The 18,269-nt window shown below is 49.8% G+C and overlaps 1 protein-coding gene across 2 annotated transcripts in view; it reads left to right on the top strand.

The window, feature by feature from the left end:
- Positions 1 to 11,304: 11,304 nt before the first annotated feature.
- PTPN1 (protein tyrosine phosphatase non-receptor type 1) overlaps positions 11,305 to 18,269 on the top strand; it is a 33,479-nt gene continuing 26,514 nt past the window's right edge. For both annotated transcript variants that reach the window (XM_066331000.1, XM_066330999.1), the window contains exon 1: positions 11,305 to 11,432. In XM_066331000.1, the coding sequence (XP_066187097.1) occupies positions 11,370 to 11,432 (63 nt within the window). In that variant the 5' untranslated portion in view covers positions 11,305 to 11,369. The remainder of the gene's footprint in view (positions 11,433 to 18,269) is intronic.

Below are 18,269 nucleotides of genomic sequence, written 5' to 3'. Positions count from 1 at the left end.
CCCTTGGACAGCTCATTAGCCAGGTACCTGCTAATCAGCAGGAGCAATCTAGGCATAGTTAATAACGACAGCTGATGAAACTGAGCACTGCTGAAATACCACGGGACGGTGTCTGAAGTGAACTGCAACTGCACCTACCCACCCTGCACATGGATTCATGGAAGCGAATCCTTGTCAAGTCACATTATCACTGCAAGATTATCCCGGCTTCAGAAAAGTTAGTTAAAACCCCGACATGGAGAAAATATGACCTATCAATTTGACATTATTTCATAATGACTAAATTAGAAGTCATTTTAACATTTAAACCGTAATTGTAACGTTATTTTTTCCATCCCCTTTGTAAGTTGTTCTTATTGACCGCTCTTAGTTTGAGCAATAAAGAATATTTTCAAAGCAGCCACAGATTTATCTCTTCATTTGTAATGGATGTTCTGTTAGCTTCTCATCTCACTGAGCCACTTCTCTTTGACCAAAGCTTCATTACTGAGCATTTACCACTCTTGGGTCAACAGTAACTGCCCTCAGGCTCATCTATCCCTCCTCCCATGCCTGGCTTGGCACTGATAAAAGATGAAGAGAAAGACGAGAGAAAATAAAATAGACAATTATTCAGTTCAACATTTCCATACTTTTAAGCTCTAATGCAAAATTTTGATCTCACCTCAGCTGGATTTTGCCTGCCAACAGCTTGGATTTTCTCTAATCCCTAAAAAACTGCTGTATTGCAAAAACAATTGGTTGGATGCCTCTTGTGAAATCATTAATTTGACGAGTTCTAGGATATTTTGAATAACTTATTTAATGGATTTCCCCTTGTTCATTATTTACTCGGGATCAATGGCTTATATGCAGAATGTGCAAACCTAAACACAAACAAGCCCCAACTGTCTTATTGCCCCAACACACAATTTTGGTTTTGGGTGTGCGTGGCCCCACCTCTCCCAAGGCAGGACACGGTGCCAGAATTCCAGGCCACGAGGTGGATCACACATCCCAGGGCTCTGCCCATCTGGGCAGCACATGCAGGACAGGCAGGGAGGAGCCCTGCCCCGAGAGGAGCAGAGAAGCCAAGACACACAGAGGCTAAAACCACTGGAGGTGAGCACTGCTTGAGCCACTCGAGGCTGCTCAGGAATCAATAGCTGGGAAATATCCTCAAGTATCAAAATCTGGCTGTGCTCCAAACTGGAACAAACTGAAGGTCTTCCAGGTCTTTTCCAAGAGGAGAGCACGAGCACATAACCCTTGTAGCAGGCAGACAGATCTCCACCAGCCAATTCTGAGACATTTCCCTGAGACACAGCAGGCACAGGGCAAAGCTGGGGCTGCCAGCTCTGGGCACTGCACCTCTCCACCTCCCAGAACAGGAGGGTCCCTCACGTTCTCTTCCTCCAGCTACAAATTCCATCTGAGGCTCAGATGGATTTTTGTAAAAAGTACACATCCACGAGTGTTCCCTCTTCAAAAACCAGCATTTTTAGACAAAGGATGCTTTGCTGAAACATTCCCAATCCCTGCTACTGCAGCTCAGCTACGTATTTCTATCTCAGATAAGGAAACTAAGCCTTGAAGCCCAGACTGTTGTGATTCACTCGAGTGTTGCATGGTGGAATGAATTTCAGAGATGCTGCTTGACTGAAAAACTGCAATTTGCTGTGAAGACACCGCCTTTTCCTGCACTTCAAACCACGCTCTGGCAGCAGAGATTTTTCACTTCAGAAAACACGACGTTCTAATTGAAAGCATTGAAAACGCTTTGCTGTAGCAGACACGAAGTCCCTTGTTCAATCTTAAAAGTTCCTTGTGGGAGAAACAACAACAACAACAAAGCCAAAATGACCCTGAAACCAACTGTAAAATAGTGTAGAAATGATCCTGTTGGGAACAGACCCTCTCTGGATAAAGGTGGTTCCTGTTTTTTTAAGGACCTTAGTCCTTAAAATACATATTAGTTTTGGTTGCCATGCACACCTGCTCCCTGAGAGGTCACTGTGACCCATTCATATTGATCTACACGCAGATAGGAGGGAGATGTTGATATTTTGTAAGGGTTCCATGTTTTCACAGACAATATTTTTCATAGGAACCAGAATAAATTGGTTTGGTTAAATTTTCTCCTATTTTATTAGCTGCAAAGGAGAGATTCATTCCTGCTGGAAGGGTTTTCTTTTTAAAAACAAGCTTGTCATTCAATTCTTTATCACGAGCACTCAGAGAGGATTCGTATGTGGTGTCTGATGCCACAGACAGAGAAAATAACTGGTTTTTAAAGACACTAAACAGGCACAATCATTTTTGGAGCTTCCTTTGGAGCAGCAGCTCTGAAAGCCAGTGGTGACAGGTCACTAAAGAACACAAACCCTTACATTCAATAAACAAGGTGTTAATAGGCAGAAGGAGAAATTACAGGTGAAATACAACCATTTCCACTTCCAGCCTGATGTCTGGGCTGAGAACACTTGATTCAGGTGGGAAGGTGGCACAGAGCAGATAACTCAATCATCTGACTGTGCATTGGGAAAGGGTTTGGTTTGGGGGTTTTCTTAATGCTTTAAAACATTTACAAAGAGCTGAAAACTCTGTCCCACACGTTTCAGAAGGCGTTTTCCAGGCTTTGCAGGATCAGGTGGCTGCCATCGAATAACGACACCGTTGTTCTCTGGTTTATACTGACAATCGTGTCACCCACCCGGCAGGGCAGAGAGAGCCCCAGCAGCTCTCCTCCACCACACTTACGGATTGTGCAATTCCCTTGGCGTTGGAGGAAACGGTGGAGAGATCCCGGGGGATTTCAGAGGAGCCGGTGTGGGTTAAAGCATCCCCTCCCCAGCCCCACCACCGCGGCGGTCCCACCCCACCGCCTCCTCCTGCACAACTTCTGCCTTCTGTTTATTTTCCTTTCAAAAGCCCTAAGCAGGAATTGACTTTGGCTGCTTTTGCTGAACTCTGAAGTGTTTGAGCAGATAAGACTGAGATAACCCACCAGAAGAAAGTCTCCTAGGTGCCTCTTCTCCTGGCAGGCGATCAGCCGTGCCCTGAGGTTTCTTTGCCCTGCAGAAGGATTTTTCTGTCTCATTGACTTTTCAGAATGGGCCAGATTTGAAATTTTTAACTGTATCTCGCTTGGAAAAAAATTGTTTCAGCTGAGCGATACTTGTTTATTTATATACAGTTCTGGGGAAATACGATGTGTAAATCTCCCTGCTGCCTCCCAAACCCGGTGGTAATTTCAGTTTTATTGAGCCCCTCGGACTCAGCAAAAGGAGTTGATCTGAGCTCCTCCTCCTTTATGGGGAATATTTATTAATATTTATTATAAGAGTGATAAAACTCTCGCACTGTAAAAGTACTAAGACGTGCCTCCAGAAATGACTGATCTTTAGAGGACAGTGTAAAAATAGTCACATTTGTTTCGAGTAAACGCTGGTTAAAATGGATAAACTTTTATTTTCCTATCATTATTTTTTCCACTTAAAGACTTACCTGAAATGAGAAGGCTTTTGTTCTCCTCCTAGACAAAAAGGAATTCAGGCTGCTCTTTCCACACAAAATATTTGCTGTAACTACAGTCTTACTTATGGCTGGCATAGATTTTGTCACAAATATAATAATAATAATAACAGTAATAATAGTTATTACTATTACTACTACTACTACTACAAATAATAACATTTTATATCAAAGATTGCTGTGGATCACAGAAATTGCAGAATTAGCTGGGGTGTCTCAGGATGGAATCTTGAGTGGAATTACTGGTTTATGGTACTGATCTTAATCTCCTGTTCTCTTCCTGCCCCAGCATCAATGCATTTTGCCATTCTAGAAATATTGTTTCTGTGCCACGTGGTTCACTGTACTAGAGACCTAATCCGGATTAAAATAATCCAGAAGAAAACTCTTTTTTGGTGTGTGTGTGTGTGCGGTGTTTTTTAGGTGGTGATGGTGGCGTTTGGGGGGATTTATTTTTATTTTTTTTTTTTAAGTAGGTGTGTTTCCAGGTGCATTCCCAAGTGCAGCTGCCTGAACGCTGGGGCTGGCAGAGCTGCAGGGCTGGGACACCGCACAAACCAGCAGCAGGTGGCACAGGAGGTGAGCCTCGCTGGTGTTGCCTTGGATAACCGGCCCCAAGTGCAGTCAGCAAATCAGAATTAGAGCTCACCTTGCTCCAGGTGAGCTGGCTGCTGGCAGCGAGCACCTCAGGGCGGGCTGCAAACCCCTGCGGGAATCCCAGGTAAATGTGCAGCTCGCCCCGAGTGCCTCGCTGTGCTCAGGGACACGGCTGCCCCGGTGCTGCATCAGCCACTCTCACCCCAGCTAATGCTCCCTGGCGTGTGTAACACCTTCAGCCACAGCTTTGAATGAAATGCAGACATTCTCTTGGACATTTGTGTCCTCAGTGTGAGGGGAAATACGTTTCTGCCTGCCAGACCAGAGGTGTGCAGACTGGAGCACTCACCGTTCTGCAGCCCCGGGAAACAGAGGTGAAGGTGATTCCAGACTCAGGGATGCTGCATCTGCTGCAAGGAAAAAGGATCATTTAAGGAAAGGGTTGCTGAAAACATTCTCTCATTAATGTAAAACACTGCATAAAGCATAAAACAGTGACTGGAAGCCTGGGGATAAATTACCTCACAATCAAACACACACACATTTCTCCTGACACTGGAGAGTGCATCACACCTGAGTCCCTTGGGACAGAACCAACTGCATTTGGAAATCTTTATTTAGAAAACTAAGCAATCTGGCAAGATTTTAACCCAGCCTTCCTAAAGCCTAATGCTGTGAAACTAAAACCAGCTCTGCAAGTTTTTTTAATTTTACTCTATTATCACATTAGCCATAAAAAAATAGTCTTCCTAATCATTACTACTTGACATAAAAATCCTGTGCACGAGTAAAATCCAGGCTGTGATCAGCACGAGCAGTAAGGACTGGAGTGCCATCCAACGGTGAGACAGTAATTAACAGCTCTGATTAAAGATTTCTGCCTCCCCCAGCTCCTGTCACGGCAGGGTGTGAAACATCCTGCAAACCCATGGAGGCCCTAAAATATCTGAACCAGCAGAAGGTGCCGGGCACACACACACACACAGAGTTATTCTTACTGTCCTTTAACAGAGGCAGCAAGCAGAGGTTTTGATATCCTAGTCTTATTTACAGCATTCAGGTTATCCCATCCCATCCTATCCCACCCCACCCCACCCCATCCCATCCCATGCCATCCCATCCCATCCCATCCCATCCCATCCCATCCCATCCCATCCCATCCCATCCCATCCCATCCCACCCCACCCCATCCCATCCCATCCCATCCCATCCCATCCCATCCCATCCCATCCCATCCCACCCCATCCCATCCCATCCCATCCCATCCCATCCCACCCCATCCCATCCCATCCCATCCCATCCCATCCCATCCCACCCCATCCCATCCCATCCCATCCCATCCCATCCCATCCCATCCTTCTCTTTCCCCAAAGCTGAGGCCTGACAGAGCAGGGAGCCCTGAGGAGTCACTTTTCCTGCCTCTCCACGGTGTAATTTTTGTGCATTTGTGTATTTGCAACATTCTCCATCAAGTTACTTTGAGCTGTGGAGGATGAAGGGAGGATGTGAAATGTAGGATTGAGTTTGGACAAGCACCTGCCTTTTTTATGAAATAGAAATAAGTGACACCATCCAGCCCTTTCCCCTGGATTCTCATTGTCATTCCAAGGGCCAGGCTCTAGGGGACAATCTGAAAACTAAAACCTCTGAACCAGACTATACTGGGATGAAAAAACAATGTGCCTTAAGCTGCACAGGTTGGAATTATTTGGGGAAGGGACTGCATTCCTCTGTGCAAAACGCAAGAATGGTTGTGTCCTGCGACCACAGAACATCTTCATTTACCTAATCCTCCATTATTATATGGATCTAAGTCCCCAGCAAAACTTTTAATCTCTTCTGTGTTTTGTTTTTTTATCCTGCAATGCTTTGCAGATTTTGCAACTTTTAGTATTTTGTAAGGTAGATCATAAATTTCATAAAGGCCGTTAGGAAATTTTTTGCTTCTCTGCATTTGTGTGGAGGCACAATTTGAGGATTAAATGTCTCTCAAAGGGTGAATATGTCTGTAGGGCGCAGAAGTCTGATCCAAGTGGCCCTTTTCAGCCTGTATTGTTGGCTGGAAAATATTTCAGACCTTTAACTCTACTGGGACAGGCACCCAAACGCGTGGAGCCAGCTGAGTGCAATTCAGCTCTGGGGTGATCAGTATTGTCCCCTCTGGCTTCAGCTGAATTAATAAATCCAGGGATTAATTCACCTTTTTTCCATTGCAAGCCAGGACTGGAAATGCCATGAAACAGACCTTCCTGCAACAATTCCAGTCCAGACACTCCTATGACCTTTCCGATTCTACCCCAATCATCACTAAATTGTACTGTAAGATTCCTTTTTTTTTTTTTTTTTTTTTCAATTTGTACTGCTTCCTACTAAGAAGGAAATAGTTCAGAAGTCACCAAAGAAACCGTACAAAGCCAGCCAAAGCATACCAGAGCAAGTTTCCCCTGCAGAAGCATTTTACACTGAAATATTCTGCCGGTGGAAAATCACATTTTTACAGCGAGGAACGGAAAGAAATAGTGAAAAAACTCGCACGAAGAGCTCTGCCCTCCGCACCTGCCCCCGGCCCTGCTGCCGAGGGTTTGAACCCAGCGCCGCTTCTCGCAGCACTCCCGATGGAGCAGTGACACCAAGCGGCTCCTGCCGCGGCTGCGGGGCCGCCGGCTGCTGCTGGGATCTGCTGCTGCTGGGATCTGCTGTCGGGATCTGCTGCTGCTGGGAATCTGCTGTCGGGATCTGCTGTCGGGATCTGCTGTCCGGGGCTCCTCCGGGGACAGCAAACCGGCTGTGGTGTGGGGACAGGGACCCCAGCCCTCCTCCTCACACACCTGTGTAACCCCTCAGCTCTTACACACCTGTGTAACCCCTCACACACCTGTGTAACCCCTCACACACCTGTGTAACCCCTCAGCTCTCACACACCTGTGTAACCCCTCACACACCTGTGTAACCCCTCACACACCTGTGTAACCCCTCAGCCCTCACACACCTGTGTAACCCCTCACACACCTGTGTAACCCCTCACACACCTGTGTAACCCCTCACACACCTGTGTAACCCCTCAGCCCTCACACACCTGTGTAACCCCTCACACACCTGTGTAACCCCTCACACACCTGTGTAACCCCTCAGCTCTCACACACCTGTGTAACCCCTCACACACCTGTGTAACCCCTCACACACCTGTGTAACCCCTCAGCCCTCACACACCTGTGTAACCCCTCACACACCTGTGTAACCCCTCACACACCTGTGTAACCCCTCAGCCCTCACACACCTGTGTAACCCCTCACACACCTGTGTAACCCCTCAGCTCTTACACACCTGTGTAACCCCTCACACACCTGTGTAACCCCTCAGCTCTTACACACCTGTGTAACCCCTCACACACCTGTGTAACCCCTCACACACCTGTGTAACCCCTCACACACCTGTGTAACCCCTCAGCCTCACACACCTGTGTAACCCCTCACACACCTGTGTAACCTCTCACACACCTGTGTAACCCCTCACACACCTGTGTAACCCCTCAGCCCTCACACACCTGTGTAACCCCTCACACACCTGTGTAACCCCTCACACACCTGTGTAACCCCTCAGCCTCACACACCTGAAGTACCAGGGGCACGACACGGCTCCCTGACCCGCTGACCCCCTGGCGATGAGTCCCAGTCCCATCTCTGGTGCCGCATCTCCTTGTCCTCACTCTCCTCTCTGCTCACCTGTCCCCGCTGCCGTGTGGCACTGTCGTGTGTCCTGTCCCCGCTGCCTGTGGCACTGCCGGCTCCTGTCCCCGGTGCCTGTGGCACTGCCGGCTCCTGTCCCCGGTGCCTGTGACACTGCCAGCTCCTGTCCCCGCTGCCTGTGGCATTGCCGGCTCCTGTCCCCGGTGCTGGCTCCTGTCCCCGCTGCAGTGTGGCACTGCCGTGTGGCACTGACGGCTCCTGTCCCCGGTGTCTGTGACATTGCCGGCTCCTGTCCCCGCTGCCGGCTCCTGTCCCCGCTGCAGTGTGGCACTGCCGGGTGGCACTGGCGGCTCCTGTCCCCGGTGCCTGTGGCACTGCCAGCTCCTGTCCCCGGTGCCTGTGGCACTGCCGGCTCCTGTCCCCGGTGCCTGTGGCACTGCCGTGTGTCCTGTCCCCGGTGCCGGCTCCTGTCCCCGGTGCCTGTGGCACTGCCGGCTCCTGTCCCCGGTGCCTGTGGCACTGCCGTGTGTCCTGTCCCCGGTGCCGGCTCCTGTCCCCGCTGCCATGTGGCACTGCCGGCTCCTGTCCCCGCTGCCTGTGGCATTGCCGGCTCCTGTCCCCGGTGTCAGTGGCACTGGCGGCTCCTGTCCCCGCTGCAGTGTGTCATTGCCGGCTCCTGTCCCCGGTGTCTGTGACATTGCCGGCTCTTGTCCCCGCTGCAGTGTGGCACTGCCGTGTGGCACTGCCGGCTCCTGTCCCCTCCGCAGCGGACACTGAGGCGATAACGGTTCCCCACAGCTGCCGCTGTTCCCACGCTCATCAAAGCGCCCAAAAACGCACCAAAGGCACCAAAGGCTGCAGCAAACCACCGCATGGACATCCCGACTCCTGCTCTAGGACTGGGCACCTGAGGACTGTGGGCACAAGGTGCCAAAGAGATAAAACCTTTAACTTTCCTCACAATGCTGGGGAAGGGGCTGGAGCCCAGGAGGGGCTCAGGGAGCTGGAAAGGGGCTCATGCACAAGTCCCTGCCAGGAGGGGACAGCCAGGGGGGATTTGGGATCTGCTCCCAGGGAACAGGGACAGGAGCAGAGGGAACGGCCTCAGGCTGGGCCAGGGGAGGCTCAGGGGGGACAGCAGCAGGAATTTCCCCATGGAAAGGGAGCTCAGGCCTTGGAACTGCCCAGGGAGGTTTGGATCCCCATCCCTGGAGGTGTCCCAGGAATTCCTGGAGGTGGCACTCAGAGCTCTGGGCTGGGGACAAGCTGGGCACTGGGCACAGCTTGGACTGGATGGGCTGGGAGGGATTTTCCAACCCAAATGATTTCTGTGATTCTACAATTTGGCAAAAATTGGTGTCCACATATGGTGAGGGTCACCGTTTTCTAGCCCTGGATCTCGTTGCATGTCGAAGGAAAGCCAGGATTCCATGGCACACCCATTGCTGTGCTTTGCCAAAACGAGTCACAATGTGTGTCACTGCTGCAAACTGCTTCTTACTTCTTTTGTATGGGCATATACAGGTAAAAGCGAGTATTTATAAACTAATCTACCCACTCAAAAATTTCCATTTATTTAGTAAAATAATTTATTGAACCAGACTGACACATTTGGTACTTGTCACACGTATTGCCACTGTGATGGGCAGAGATTTATGAAATGTAAGATACACTGATTTTGTAGGCTACTCTGTGAAATCTTCAGCTGAATATCAGTTTGTTTGTGATATATGACTTGGGGTATCTCTGTATATGGTTGGAATATCTGGATTTCAAATCCAGCAGTAAGGGCGGCGGCTCTCTGAGATGTGTTAGCTACACTCCACTTGGAAATGAACGGCCTTACGAAAAAGCTGCGGCAGACTGACAGGTTTACCTCCCGGGACAGGACTGTAGCACCTGGACAGTAATGGCCATTCCGGAGTAGGAATGCAAGCGCCGAGAGCAGATGATAAATACCATCTGCAGCCTGTCGATTTCCTTAGACCAAAATGTACGGGGCAGCTGACCCCTATCCCTTTGATCCCGCCGGCTGTGGAAGAGGAGCACTCTCCATCCTCCGGCCGCAGCAAGACACGATGTCTCGCCGGTGGCTGAGCGGGCACACCGCCCCGAGCTGTCCGCACTGCGCCGTGCCACCGCCACCCTCCGCCGGCCCCTCGGAGCCCTGCTCGGCACCCAAAGGGCCGCGGAGCACGGCAGCACGGCGGGCCGGCTGCTGCTCGCCAGCACAGGACCGGAGAGGGCGGCCCGGGGCCGGGATGGCTCCGCTCCGCCGTGTGCTCGCCTCCGCACCGGGGGGACTCCCGGGATGGCTGTGCTCGGAGCCGGCAGCGGGCTGCGGGCACGGAGCACTGACCCCGGCCCGGTCCGCGGGCAACACAGCACTGACCTCGGCCCGGTCCGCGGGCACGGAGCACTGACCCCGGCCCGGTCCCGGCAGCCCCCTGCCCCCGGGCACAGAGCACCGACCCCGGCCCGCAGACACAGAGCACCGACCCCGGCAGCCCCCGAATCCCGGGCACAGAGCACCGACCCCGGCCCGGCCCCGGCAGCCCCCGGCCCCCGGGCACAGAGCACTGACCCCGGCCCGGTCCGCGGGCACAGAGCACTGACCCCGGCCCGGTCCGCGGGCACAGAGCACTGACCCCGGCCCGGTCCGCGGGCACAAAGCACTGACCCCGGCCCGCAAACAGACCACAGCCCCCGGCAACCCCAGGCCGGGGGCACAGCACGGAGCACAGACCCCGGGACGCAGACACAGAGGACAGCCCCCGGCAGCCCCTGGCCCGCAGACAGAGCACAGCCCCCCGCAGCCCCGGGCCGGGGGCACAGAGCACAGCACAAAGCACAGCCCCCCGCAGCCCTGGGCCACAGACACAGAGCACAGCACAAAGCACAGCCCCAGCAGCCCCGGGCCGGGGGCACAGCACGGAGCACAGCCCCCGGAGCACAGCCCCAGCAGCCCCGGGCCGGGGACACAAAGCACAGCACGGAGCACAGACCCCGGGCCGGGGGCACAGCACAGACCCCGGGCCGCAGACAGAGCACAGCCCCCGCAGCCCCGGGCCGGGGGCACAGAGCACAGCACAAAGCACAGCCCCCGCAGCCCCGGGCCGCAGACACAGAGCACAGCCCCCGCAGCCCCGGGCCGGGGGCACAAAGCACAGACCCCGGGCCGGGGGCACAGAGCACAGCCCCAGCAGCCCCGGGCCGCAGACACAGAGCACAGCACGGAGCACAGCCCCGGGCCGGGGGCACAGCACAGACCCCGGGCCGCAGACACAGAGCACAGCCCCCGCAGCCCCGGGCCGGGGGCACAGTACGGAGCACAGCCCCCGGAGCACAGCCCCAGCAGCCCCGGGCCGGGGGCACAGAGCACAGCCCCCGGAGCACAGCCCCAGCAGCCCCGGGCCGGGGCGGGCGCGGCCCCGTTCCCACCGCCCCGGACGCGCGTCGGCGGGCGCTGCGCAGTTCCGGCGGCGGGCGGGGGCCGGGCACAGGGGCCGGGCACAGGCGCCGCGGCCTCGGCAGCAGCTGCGGGCGGAGCGGCGCGGGGGCCGGGCCCCCGCCATGGACATCGAGAAGGAGTTCCAGCGGCTCGACCAGGCCGAGAGCTGGGGCGACATCTACCAGGTGAGGGGCAGCGCCCGGCCGCTTCCCGCGGGGGGAGCGCTCCCTCGGCTCCCTCGGCTCCCTCCGCTGCCTCCGGCTGCCGCGGTGCCGCCGGTGCTGCCCCAGCCCTGAGGGCCAGCCCTGCCCTGCCCTGCCCTGCCCTGCCCTGCCCGGGCACCGTTCCCCGCCGGTTCCCCGCTCTCTCCCCGCTCTCTCCCCGCTCTCTCCCCGCCGGTTCCCCGCCCGTTCCCCGCCCCAGGGGCTCAGCAGCTGCCCCAGCCCCGCTCGGTGCCGCCCGCCCGGGGACATCCCCGTCCCCTCGGGGACACGGCTCCGCCGGAGCTGTGCCCCTCCCGAACCCGCGACACCGAATCCACCCGTGTGGCTTTGGGGTACAACGGGAATCAAACGCGTTTCGCTTTTCAGTCCCCTTAATCCTACAGCAGAGCCTGGAACAGCGTGTTAGCAATCCCGGTGCAGCTAGCTGGTGCTGGGTTTTTATTGTGTCGGGTACCGCATTTAGATTTTTTTTTTTTTTTTTTTTTTTTTTTTTTTTTGTGATATTTAAAACAACCCCGTGATAAATGTGAATGCTTGCACTAGTCTTTGCCTCCTGGATTCAGCTTCGCGTACAAGACACAGAAGTTAGTGCTTTTTATCTTTAAAAGTTCTTCGCACCTTTATGTGAAATGGAGTTTAAGAGAAGCTGAAATACATGAATGACTGGGCGGATGTGTTCAGTCACATCAGGCAGCGTTGCTGTAACATCCATTTGAATGTTTAAGCTGGTGTGTTGCATAAATGAATGACTCGGAGTTCACGTCTGCAGCAGACGCTGAGCTTTGCTTCTTTCGGTGTGAATTTCCCTGGCTATAGACCGTGAGAGAAGGAGCTGTATGAAAGTGAAATAAATGAGGGAAGGAGCTGTCTGAAAGTGAAATAAATGGACTTCAGTTTCAGAATCGCAGCAGGCGGGTTTTAGCAGTCACAGCTTGCAGGATGAACATCTTCAGTTGTCTGGCATTTAGAGAACACGCATGAAACGTTGAGGCTGCTTTTCAGAAGGTCCATTTCCTACATTTCCCTTCCCTGCCGAGTGTCAGAGCTCTCTGACTGTATCAGTTGAAAGTCATGTGGATATATGACGTTATGTTTTTTGCTGAACTGTTCTGGATGGTCTGCTGTGTTGCAGGCTCAGTGCTCAGGAAATGATTTTGAGTAACAGGGCTTGGTAATTCAAGTGGTACATTTCTACAGGTACAATTTAATTACAGAAGTGAAATGTCTAAGTAGGATGAGGGAATGGCTCATTTTCAATGAGGGATCAGCATTCAGTGATATTTTTGTCCTGCTCTCTTTGAATGATATGACTCAGTGGCCTGCTCAAACTGTGGCACAGCATGAGCTTTGATTAAGGACTAAAATTCAATTTAAAAAAGGACTAAAGTGATTCTTTGATTTGCATCCAACTATTGACAAGCTCAGGGGGTGGGCTTTTTACTTAGGTTTTTTTTTTTCCCCGATTGATTAATAAATATGTGCATCTATGTCATGAAATCCAGTTTCTCAACTGCATCCCGCTTTTAAATAAGCTGTTGGAAATGGCATCTTGGCAGGTCGTGTATGTCTGGAAAAACAATATTCTTCTCTCTAATCTGTGCTTTTGGTGTCTGGGATGTGACATTAACAGAGCAGTTTTCCTACAGCGCTGGTTCTTGCTTGAAGAACGCAGAAAGTGGAACAATGGGCGTTCTACTTACATGGCAGAAAAACGTGGTGCAGAAAAACATCTTCCCCCAGGGTCATTGTACCACAGGCTCCTGGTGCCTCAGTGTTATGGTTGTAACTGCTGAAACCAGAAATGGTCAGCAGTGTTCCTGGGGATCATTTCTGGATTTCAGCGTGATGCTGCAGCTTGCTCCTTTCTTGTCTCAGGCTGTTCCCTCGAGATAGAGCCCAGCATCTCCAGGAGGAGTTGGCAGCAGACAGGGAGCAGTGGCTGGGGAGACTTGTCTGGGTGCCACGTGACTTGGAAGGGTTAAAATTGTCCATGCTTTTTTTTGATTTTTTTTTTTTGGACGGGCGGAAGCTGTGTTCAGCTATGATAGTACAGTTGGGAAAGAATAGAATTTAGATTACCTTCCATTTTTTTCAGCAGAAGTAATCATGGGATGGGGACACAAACATTTCAAAATGAGGACCTTGTTTAGGTGATTCTATGACAATCACGTCTTGGGCACTGCACAATAGTGGAACCATTCTCTGTACAGCTGGGCAAAACAGGGTGAGCAGTGATGAAGTTCTTAGGTTTTTGTTAGGTTTGGGGTTTTTTTAATATTTATTTACTTTTTAATACCTATTTTTATGCCTTACTTTCCTCTAGATTCACTTGCTACAAGAACTAGAGCCATGAGATCCTGTGGAGGTTGTTCAGGGACCCAAGTGAGAAAAAGAATTGCTCAGATTCTGGCTGTTGCTTGTATTTTAGTGAAACATAAGCGTAAGAAAGGCACATTCAATTTAAAATCCTCTCCCATAAAACAATAAGTAAGAGGAATGTGAGCTTTACCATGTGCTAAGTGTGGTAAAGGTGTGCAACAGAAAACAAAAGGGTAAGTGAATGACGTGCACCCTGCAGAAATATCATCAGAAGTATCTATTGGAATGAGAAGCATTCACTCTGGAGATGTCACAACAAAAAACCCATACCCCAGAGCTAAGGAAAACACAGTTGAGGCTTTTAGAGCAGGGGAGAAAAGTAGATATTTGTCCAGAATATCAAAGCAACACTGGATTGTTGTTTGCTCACAGTGAGTGCAATATCAGATTTTCACAGTAATTTTACATGCAGAAGCCTTTCAGACCTTTAGGAGATATTTTCATTTCTAACTTCTTACACAGAGTGATAGAACGAGATATTATCTTAAAAACACAACCCTCAAATGCAGGTAGAGCTGCTTCTTGTGTTTGTATAAAGCAGATATGTTGACTTTATGTTGGCCAATGATATTACCTTTGATGTGCTTAGCAGGAGCAGTGAAACTCCTCTGAATTATTCCCTGATGTTCCATTCAGCTGGGGATTCCATTCACTGTGGATGGGGGCAGAGCTGACATTTGGGGACAGCTGATGCAGAGTTTTCCATGTGAAGGTAGCAAAATGAAACTGAAATGTGCACTCTTTTCTCGTTTTTATAGTTAGTGGAATATATAATGAGAAGGGGCTGGATATAGTTTAGATTTTCCAGCATGTTTGGAAGTGAGTATCCTGAAAACAGAACTACCTATCTCTGGAAAGCTGAAGTGTAGTTAGAGCTGGGTTTGAGGCTTGTAAATAACTGTTCTCAGTTTCTTTATAAATTTTTGAGGGTCTTTTAACCAAATATTAATGTGATTGTTAGTTTTCTAAATCTCTCTAAACTAAACTAAGATACTAATATGAAAATGAATGAACTTCATTCAGATTAGGGAAGGAAGATAAAAGGGTATCATGGACATTTTGGATATCTCTGTCAAGAGAGAAAAGGCATGGGAAGTTTTTAGCTGTTCACTGTCTCTGGAGAAATATTTGTAGAATATGTTAGATGGATTTTGATGCTGAAAATAAACTGTGAAATGTTTGATCCTGAAGACTTGCAGCAGCATGTTTGTGTTGTGTATTTAAGGCCAGTGGACAGGAAGCTCTACAAGTGTTGTTGGTTTATAAGCTGCAGTCTGAAGACATTTGGGTTACTCCTTTGCTCGGCTGCTAAGCAGCAGATAAATTGTGGCACGAACCTGACTTCTCACAAATGCATCTTTGTGCTTTATTCTGCCGGTTGCAGCTGCAGGTCTCTGCATGCAGAGCTTTGCCACTGCTTAATCCGTGCCCTGTTGATTCATCGAGGCTCAGCGTAATTGGCTCTGGCTGTGGAAAGCTGGTTTAGGACTTGGGCTTGCAGGAATCTCTCTGTTCCTTCGTTAAACTGGAGATGTTCCATGTTTCCCTGTGCTGTGCACTGAGTGCAGGGTCGGTGATGGAGAAGTGTCTGTGGCTCCCAGAGCCAGGACCCTGCCTGGAAACCAGAGGTGCTGTTGAGCTGCAGGTGAGGCACCTTTGTGCCCTTGGGGCTGCCTCAGGGCACTCTGCTGCCTGAGCTGGGTTTTACTGCTGCCTTTTCTCACAGCAGCACCACTTGTGTCTGCTGCTGGCAAGTTTGGGATTGGCTAAGACCTATTATATAAAGTTACTGAGCCACTTTGCTTTTCCTACAGAGTTTAAAATCTAAATACTTGAACCCAGAGCTTCTGTGATAGTCCTGCTGGAAGCAGCTCATGGACAAATGGAGCCTGTTAGGGGTATCATTTGCTAAAAATTTGGGAATCATACAGTGTGCACACAGTGCTCACCTGCTTCTGAGCATTTTTGGAAGGGTTTTATGGTGTTAGTGTGTTCTCCCACATGGTACTGTCACCTCTGTGTGCTGGAAGCACAGACCCATGGAAGGAAACTGTTGGGGAGAAAGCAGTGCTGGCCACAGGCCAAATGATGGTAAATTCAAATAGAAATAGCCCTTGCAAGCAGAGAATAAAATGTGGTAGTGGCAGACCAAATATTTTTCAAACTAAAATAACTTTCTAAATATGCTGGGTAGGTTTGAAATAACAGTTCATCCTATAGTTAACTAAACATTGAAATTAAATGTTTTCCTGTAATACTTGCTTTGCAAATGGACTTTTTCCAGTGGTTCTCTTTAGTTGAGACTTGAGAAGATGTGGCTTACACTGAAATATCACTGCTACTTTCTTGTAAACATGAGAATTACCAGGTTTTAGATCAGTGTCACTTGCACGACCCTGCAAGTGACACTGTGTCTGTTTGGACTGTGAATTTAACCTCATTAAATACCTGAGGACAGTCAGTGATTCCTGACTGAGCGATTGCTTCTCTGCAGTGTTCATAATGAGCGCAGACTTGATCTAATCTCTGAGCTTGTGTGTTTGCAGCTCTTGCCATTGAGGTTTTCTGGGTTTTTTTTAGTCATTGGTCAACTTGTTTCATGTTGATTTGCAGAAGAGGTGGTTTTCTCCTCTCTGGTGCCAGGAGACATGCCCTTGCTGGTTTGACTGGGAGAGGCACTTTGATAGAGCATCCAAATGCCTTTGTGTGTTCCCTTTGTAGATGGTGTAGTACAAATGCCAATCCGTTTTCTCCCAAACCCTGTGAATTCAGATGTGCTTTTTCTCTCACCCACACAGAATACAGCTAAGATTCAACAGCTTGCCTGTCAGATTATACTGAGAAAAACTGGTAAAAGTGATTCTTGGAAATGCATGTGATTCTGCTAATAGTGATAGCTGATCTACTTTCAAATTGGCTTGTGTTTGCTGCATTTAAGAAAGCAGGTTCATTGAACAGTAGTGAAAAATGTCTATCCTGGTTGGGAAGGAAAATGAGCTGGTATAATATGAAACTTTCAGAAATGTTTTTAATTCTGTTTTTTCTTATTTTTAACTCCATACACTTTCCATGTGTAGTTGTCTCAGCCCTTGGTTGGTGTGGATGCCTTAGGAACACGTAGCTTAAGGGATCAAAAGTCACCTTCAGCACTGAGGATGAGGAGATCAGTGGTAAAGATTTACCTGTTTCACTAATGATGAAGAAATTGTTTAATCAGATTTGCATTGCTCTGTGCAGCCTTTTTCCTCTCCTTAGACGGTTAAAGCAGTTTCTACATCAATAGAAACAGAAAATAAAGCACCAGTACAGTGGGGTTTTGCATTCTGCCGGTTCAGGCAATTACAGAAGGACCTCTGTGGAGGGCAGGGGTGAGTGTGCTGGGCAGAGGGAACCCTCCCCTCTGGGCTGGGAGCTCTTTATTTCATGTTCTGACACGATCACTGGTTCAAAATGCTGCTGTATAGTGCTATTCTGCCCTCGAAGCAGCTGTTAGATCTGTGATCTGTCAGGTGCTTTTGCTTGTAGCTGAAGTTCCCAGAATTTTATGCTGCTTCTGTCAAGCACTTGGTTTGTCGGGTACTTGATGCTGAGAGCCGTCCTACAAAAGACACTCTGTTTCTCAGATTCTTCATATTTATATGGAACAAGCCTTCTACACACGAAGAGGAATGTTCTCATAACCTTCTTCCCTGGTGCACAGTTCAATGAGAGTTGCTTGTTTGTCCCGTTCCTGATCCCACAGTAACAGGTTACAGTAACATAAACAGCGTGACCTTTCAATGCGATGGCAGGAAGTAAAATGTGAAATCTATTTTAAAAATGCATCTTTGACTAAGGAAGACTCTACTTCCTTTTTCTGACAGGAAAAATAACCCATGCTTGTTCAGAAGATCTCAATTCCATTTTATCGTGTGGGGTCTGTTTTTCCCGCTGTCTTCTGTACAGTCATTGCAGCTGCTTGAAGGAGGACTAAGCCTCTGCCATCCTCACCTGGGATTGTATCTCCTTTCTTAACATTTGTACAGCCATCAGTGACTGCAGATGGGAGCTACAGGAAAAACACAACTCTGACACAAGCAAGAGGTCTTAGTAAGAGGAGCTTCTTCTGGAAAGAAGGAAAGGCTGGGTCACTGGAGCAAGGGCTGGGAAAATACTACGTAGCTTATTAAACAGCTAAAATACATAATGACACATTAGACAGAATTTCTGAATGCTTCCAGAAGTGGAAGAGCTGTGGGGAATTTTACCCAGTAAAGGAGTGGGGGTGGAGAGCTACCCAACTCTGGAAAACGTTTTTGTTTTCTTCCTTGAGAGTTAAATTAAATTGAAAATCAGCGCTGTCACTTCTTAAACTTCTGCCAATGGAGGATTTTCACAGAAAATCGCAGTTGGTGCCTAGAACCTCCTGGTGTCTGTGGG

Source organism: Sylvia atricapilla, chromosome 16 (assembly GCF_009819655.1).
Source record: "Sylvia atricapilla isolate bSylAtr1 chromosome 16, bSylAtr1.pri, whole genome shotgun sequence".
NCBI lineage: Eukaryota > Metazoa > Chordata > Aves > Passeriformes > Sylviidae > Sylvia > Sylvia atricapilla.
Note: the sequence above shows the minus strand (reverse complement) of the source record. Positions and strands in the feature narration are given on the sequence as shown.